The 7,493-nt window shown below is 36.6% G+C and overlaps 1 protein-coding gene across 1 annotated transcript; it reads right to left on the minus strand.

Moving 5' to 3' along the window:
- Window positions 1-639: 639 nt before the first annotated feature.
- On the minus strand, window positions 640-2,037 carry LOTGIDRAFT_170183 (hypothetical protein; the record flags this gene model as incomplete). The annotated part of the gene is made up of 1 exon (XM_009068814.1): window positions 640-2,037. One exon carries the CDS (start codon window positions 2,035-2,037, stop codon window positions 640-642), a length of 1,398 nt encoding a protein of 465 aa, XP_009067062.1.
- Between the last annotated feature and the right edge of the window lie 5,456 nt (window positions 2,038-7,493).

Raw genomic sequence — 7,493 nt, forward strand, 5'->3', positions numbered from 1 at the left:
AAGTGATTTTATCTTTAGCTGGTATCGGTTGGAAGAACATGTTTTTGGGATAGTCAAACCACACTGTTAAAATAGCTGTTCTAGGTCTGAATTTTTGTTTATTGAAGAGTTTTACAAATTCTTTTTCTTCTTCTGGTAGAAACGGTCTTCCACTTTCCGCTCTCGGATATTCACTGTCTAAATCCGACATGGCGGAAGCGTATAAACCGTTAGCATCAAATGCCATTAGTTTAGTACATTCTATTTTTTTAAGTCTCGAATGAACCTCCGTTTTGTCTTTTGTGCTTGCGCTATATTCTTTGAATAAATCAATTATGTTATTACTTTCACTTTGTGAAATATATTCCTTTAATACGTTACAAATTTCATCCATTTTGTTCGTTTCAAATGATTTTCTATTTGCCGAAACTCTTCCTCCTTTAATAGATCGTCTGATAAAATTTCTTATAAAAGGATTTGTGTGCGAATAAACTTTTTCTATATTTTCTTTTTCGGTATGTTTCGCAACCATTCTAGTAGTTTCATACCATTCTTCTTCCACCATTTCTTTATCGTAATGATATAAATAATACCAACCCTTTAAAGATAAAGATGGAGCCGTTAGATTATTGGACATATTCTGGTTTACAACTTTTTTCGTCACTTTCCCAAACAGAGAGTGTCTCTCTTGGCGTAAGGTTCCCATTCGTGTCTCAATTCCTCCCAGTTGTCTCGCGTGTACTTAGCGATATCTACGTCGGCAATCTTTCTCAAATTCGCGGGAAGATTGGAAGAATTTCCCCATGCAGCCAAACTAGAGGATTCGTGTTGATAGGAACACGTGAAATTAATATGTTGTAAATAATTACCCTTTATTTCTTTCTGTCTTTTCCATTTTTTCTGTAAATCTTCATCGGTGTATGGATTAGATAAAGGAAAAGATAGAATTCCTCTGGGTGTTTTTAAAGGGCAATGCGTTAGTTTTTTTGCATTTTTAAGCACGATCCAGTTGTCGAATCCACTGCCGTTATGAGAAATTAATATTAATCTCTTTCTATCATATTGACCTAAATATTTCAACATTTGATCGATGCAATCTGTACCTACAAATATTTCTACTACATTCATTAGTTTATCATAAAATTCTTCTGGAACTGATGACTTTAAATCTGGAAAGAGATTATTTATTCTGTTTAACATTTTCCTTAGTTTTTCTAAATTAATTAAAGTATTAAAGGCATAAGGAATTGCTCTTCGCGTGTCTTTTTCTGAATACGTTTCGCAATCCCAAGCGAATAACGCATTATCACTCATACTCGAAAGCACGTTTAGTTTGAGGGGTGAAACCTGTGTTACTGCGTTGTCGTCTCTACACGTTTTCCACACCTGTTCGTAATTGTCTTCTATTTCTTGAATTCCCAAACTTTTTTGGCTTCTTCTACTCAAACAGAAATGCGAGTTGTGTAAGTACAAAACCCAATCTAATTCATCGTGAACGTCTCTGGGGTGAAAATGTCTGTTTTTGGGATTATAAATTTGAAACGAAGTGTTGAATTTCTTGTTGAATTCATTCATTCTAGCACAAGTCATCACTCCTTTTCTATTTGCTTTTGAAAACCCGTTGATGTATTCTTGAAATTTACACGTTAAATCTTTGTTCAAAACACGATTGACGCATTTGATAAAACAGTGACCATCTGTAGGTATGTAACAATTTTCGCCTTCGTATTCATTGATCTTTTTTAGTAGATCAGTTCCTCCTCTACCAACTCTCGATCTTTTTATTTCTTGGAAATTGTCTTTCATTAAAATTATTTTTCCTGTAAAATACCAATCGGAAGCATCGGATTTTTTGTCCATATTTGAAAAGATATTGTGAAAGGTTTTGGCATTGAAACCGAGGAGTGACATGTATTGTCTGTGATTCCCTTCCTCGACTATCTCTCCATCTATTTTAATTTGTCCTTTGAATGTTTTAAATTTATCAGAGATAGCCTTGATAACATCGGAAAATAGGGCGTTTTCTATCAATGTTTCATCAAGTTCGATTTTATTCATATTTTTTTAAGTATATATTTTTGATTATTTCTTTATTTTGACCGCTGATATTTCTGTATGGAATTTGTCCAAAATTTCATTGAATTCTTGTAATTCTTCAACTGTTATGTTCTTGTCTTCTCTCGATCTTTCGAAAAAGATGTACAATTGATTAAGATACATATTCAAGATATCCGTTTCCTTTTATAATAAGCTTTCTTTTTACTCGTGAAACCTAAAGTGATGAGACCGCAAAAAGTCGTTTGAACGGCTGTTAATGCAGCCAATACGGTTGGGACGATGTCCGGAAGCATTAATCCACCAGTCACGGCCGTTGCCACCGTTACTCCTACCGTTAGAACTGTGCTCGCTGTTTTGAAAAAAGAATCGATTCTACTCCATGTTTTCCTGCATGAATTGTACTGTCTCAACTTTATTTTCAACTCTTCTTGTTTGTCTATCATGTATTGTTGTCTGCTTTCGAGTTCCATTTTTTAAGTCGTTAAATTAAGTGAATTTCCGATAAATGGAACCACGGAATATCGTATAGAGCCTCCTTGTTTGACCTAGCATTATTATATTTGCGGGTATTAAAAGTAAAAACATTTACGCGTACTAACGACATTTCTTTTTTCATATGGTCCTCTTTAAGATGATAGGAATATTTTACTTTTTCTTTTTCGATGTTTATCTTGGCTCTAGAAATAAAACCACCACCTTCAAGGATGGAGTCGGAACCTTCGGCAAACGATAAATGTACTATAAACTCTCTTTCTTGTTGACTTTTATGAACATCGATCGAGGTGTATTTTCCATCGTAAACAAAATACAGTTTTGCGTATTCAAAGTCTGTTGTTCGTAAAAACTCGTGACTGCTCGATTCTATTGGTCCGGGTACGTATACGGGCATTATAAATGGAATTTTGACAATGTTGGTTAATGGTGGATTTTCCGTTTCCAATATCATATCCAAATCTTTGATTCCAATGATATCCTTATCATTTTCTACTTCCATTTTAGAGGTGTCTACATATTTACCATTTTTCGTTTCAATTTCCTGATCCCTTATATTTTTTACTGTATTATTATAGTGATTGTTGTCTGTGGTTTGGGTAATTTATAATACAATTTGGGGGAGTTTGTTATAATACAGTTTGGGGAGTCTGTTATAATACATTTTAACAGTTTGGGGAGTCTGTTATAATACATTTTAGCAGTTGTGTCTTTTCGGATATGATGCATTAAAAAAGCTGCGCATGCGCAGAAGTGAAATGCGTCATATCCGAAAAGACATATACTACTCAGACCACCTGTGTCTAAGGTAGTTATCAAGAAGGTGCAGGTCAGACCACCCTGTGTCTAAAGTAGTTATCGAGAAGGTGCAGGTCAGACCTCCCTGTGTCTAAAGTAGTTATCAAGAAGGTGCAGGTCAGACCACCCTGTGTCTAAAGTAGTTATCGAGAAGGTGCAGGTCAGACCGCCCTGTGTCTAAAGTAGTTATCGAGAAGGTGCAGGTCAGACAGCCTGTGTCTAAAGTAGTTATCGAGAAGGTGCAGGTCAGACAGCCTGTGTCTAAAGTAGTTATCGAGAAGGTGTAGGTCAGACCGCCCTGTGTCTAAAGTAGTTATCGAGAAGGTGCAGGTCAGACCACCCTGTGTCTTAAGTAGTTATCAAGAAGATGCAGGTCAGACCGCCATGTGTCTAAAGTACTTATCAAGAAGGTGCAGATAAATTTAACCACGTTGTCATCTATTCAATAAATATTTGTTGACTACAAAAACATCACTGTCTTCTGGTTCTATAAGAATTGAAACCACTGTGTCATAATAAAGAGAAATACCACATAATGTATACAAGTTGATAGTCAGATTGTATGATAAGTCTGGGCAAGGCAGATCTTCCTTCACACTATATGTGAATAAGCATATTTTGCGATTAGTAAGGTCATAAAACACTAAGATTTAGTGGAATTGCAGGAACCACAGACGTCTGATTGAAAATTGGAATGTAGCAAATTGATACCATCACACATGCTGATGCCCGAAACACATAAAATTTTTATAAAGCCCCTTTTGCAATCCCTTAAAATCCAACATGAATGCATCTTCACAATGGTCAAGATATTAAAAAAATATAATAATTTGTAATTGGCACTTGACATGACATGCTTATGTGACTATTTTTCTACCACTGTCACGTTCAAATAACATTATTTTTAACCAATCAAGGCGAGTCATGTATCACCCGTTTCTTGCTAACAATGATGAATTGTAGAGAAAAAGAAAACCTACAAAATGTCTAAAAACCACTCAACTCAGGGTTTGCGATTGGTTAGCATACATGTCAGAATTGCACAGTGATTAAAAAAATAAACTTTGTCAGATCTTGGATCTGAAGACACGAAACAACATTGCCACAATAATGTCCCACAGTGTCTTTTTCAAAAACTCCATTAGCAGTGGCGTTTCTAGGAAACATAAGTTGAGGGGCGGAGCAGGGGGCATAAAATTTTCCAGGGGGAGGGCAATTCTTTCAGTATGTAAAATAGTGTGTGTGGAGGGGGGGAGGGGCAAACCTGGGCCAGCCTTTTTTCCGTAGAAACGCCACTGTTCTTTAAAGGGTGTCCAGTGAGGTGTCCGGTACGGAATAATCGATACAAACGAAAATAGAAGAAGTGAACACACGAGGTGCGGACGGTGTCCAGTGCGGTGTCCAGTGCGGGTGTCCAGTGCGGTGTCCAGTGCGGTGCGGACACAATTCGTTTCTTCCATTTTCTCTGTATCGATTATGCTGTACCGGACACCGTATCTCGTCTATTCATACCTTAACACAAAGTTTGTATTATTTTGATTTTGAAGATGTTTCTTGTCTATAAATATATATACCTAAAGAACTTACGATTCTCACCGTAAAGCGAAACCCGAAACCCGAAACACAAACATTAGCCATACATTGGTTGCCCCTTATGAAGGTTTCACATGAGTAAATATTTCATAGACATGTAATAATCTATTATCATTAACCAGCAGACAGCGTACGTTACACAGTTTGCGGTAAATAATCTAATTTTCAATTAAAGATTAATGTTATATTTCTCTGCAATATATAGACCCGTGCGTCAGCCAACGTGACAATTTTCGGTTGGCTTAGGGATTGTATCAGTTGGCGTATCACTGACTGAGACTGACCTCATAACTTCCATAACCTCACAGCCTTCTCATACAAATTGCTAAATAAAGGAATCTATTGACTAAAAAGATCAATGCTGAATTTCAACATTTCAATTCAGATCAAGTAAAATCAACTACAAATTCAAATTTGGAATGGTGGTTGTCATATCTACCAGAGGAGGCTTTTCATACTGAAGCGATACCTGACGAGCGCTGGCGAAAGTAAAACGGGTGGCTACCTGTGGCAGCAATAGCTGGCGGTTAGCTGATAGCTGTCTGGCAATATAGATATTGTTTTTAAAAATATCCGAACATATAGACGTTTGTTCATATTAGTCATCCGATCTGCATCGCCAAAAGTAGCCCGGCTAATTTGGCACCCGTAATGGTTCAGCTTTGTAAAAATACAGAAAACTTGAGCAACACTTGGGTTTTGTTATGGTGTGAAAATTCTCAAAACCTAGCTATCCAAAAAAAAGTCGGAGCCGATATTGCATTAGTATATGCCGTACGAGGAACGGGTTACACACAACGGAGAAAACCGGGCTAAATCAGTCTTTTTGAAACGTATTTCACTCGAAAAATGTATCCAACGATTAGCCATGAGTGGATATAAAATCATACTCCACATATAGAGTTAGTGCAATGTGATCCATGGGCCAAATGTTCTTTCGCAATTGTCTGTATGCTCGGGGTGAATGACACCAATTTCAGTCACTCAGTTATCTTCATCAAACCACGTGAGAATATCACTATCCATGCTGAACCCGCACTCCACTAAATACATATTCTCCACAGGCAATAATTCCTCCCCGTGGTCTTTCAATTTCTCCCTATGGTTTTTCATTTCCTCCCCTGTTGAGAAGCACTAGCTAGTCGTTCGACTGTGCTTGAATGTATCGCCAATATGTTGTTTGGATTTTGGATTTCGTTTTTCAGTTCGGATCGTTAGTCCTTGGTTTATTTATTTAAATCTGAGAATGTCATAATTTCACAGCCTAATAATATAGGCTATTTTTATCACTCTCTCAAATTTCATGTCCAAACCACAAGGAAAAACTTACATATACCCCTTTTCAAACGGTAAATCGATAGTCTTCTTGTGGCCAACCTACACAGACTTTTATAAGGAGAAAACGTACCTGTATATTTCCAAACCGTAATCCATGTTTCAAAGTCGAATTACAACCCGAGTAGAGATTGTGCGCATGCAATCTATCCCCTTCAAATACACACTCCAAATATCCATGAATATTAATCGAAATTAGAAGCATAACCAGAAACTTTATTAATCAGCTTACCACGCCACCAACTTTTTAATTACAATTCTTGCTACAAGAACTCCGCGACAAACCAGTAGAGTCATAGCTAAGATCGGCACGGAGGTAAGTTATGCTTTTTATCAGTGGCTCAACAAGTAGGGTGGGGGCCCATGGAAATTTTCTTTAGCGTTAATGCTATTTGATCGTAATTGTATACTGTGGACCGGTCCCTTTGGTAGTCAAGTCACAACTTCTTATAATGCTACTTCATGCCGTAAAGTCTTTGAATGGCATTTAGCGATTATGAGTACGATATATGGACACAGCTTTATGGAACTACAATCAGTTTAACCAAGCTGTTACGAACTTCGTTGTTATACCTTGTCTGCAATAGTCACCTTTTTTGAATCACGGAATTCAATGATTTGAATGGATCGCCGTGTTTCATAATCAAGGTATAAACAAATTTCGTAAAAGCTTAATCTTGTGAAGATGTGGTATATGAATAGTGACTATTGCAGTCAAAGTATAAGACGAATTTAATTTCGTAATAGTTTGACATTGTGAAGATGATTATAACTATGCCTTGAAAGTATAGAATTGAAGTATATTGGCAGTAAATATCAACTATTCACTATCTGTAACGGTGTTATTGATTTTAATTAATCATATCGGAATTTTATTAAAAGATTTGTTTATCAAGTTAAACAACAAAACCTCCCACTCCTTGTATCACACTTAATTACATGATAAGAATATTTTATACACATCCTTTGATCTTTAGAGTAGGTTAATATCTAATACACCTACACTTTTCTGGTGTTTGGGCCACTCGAAAAAGAGAAGGTGTATCAGCCCATACGCCTCGAAAACCATGTATACTACATCAGTGGCGGAGCCCTCCCACCCCCCACACCCTCGAAAGCAATCTCATAAATAGGTTCGGGCAATCTCAGACATCTCGAGTAACAACATTTTTTTAGGTTTTGTTTTAAAATTTCTAATATAATTTTTACATTTGATTCAGATTCGATCATCGTACACA

This window comes from Lottia gigantea (assembly GCF_000327385.1).
Source record: "Lottia gigantea unplaced genomic scaffold LOTGIsca_94, whole genome shotgun sequence".
In the NCBI taxonomy this organism is placed as follows: Eukaryota; Metazoa; Mollusca; class Gastropoda; family Lottiidae; genus Lottia; species Lottia gigantea.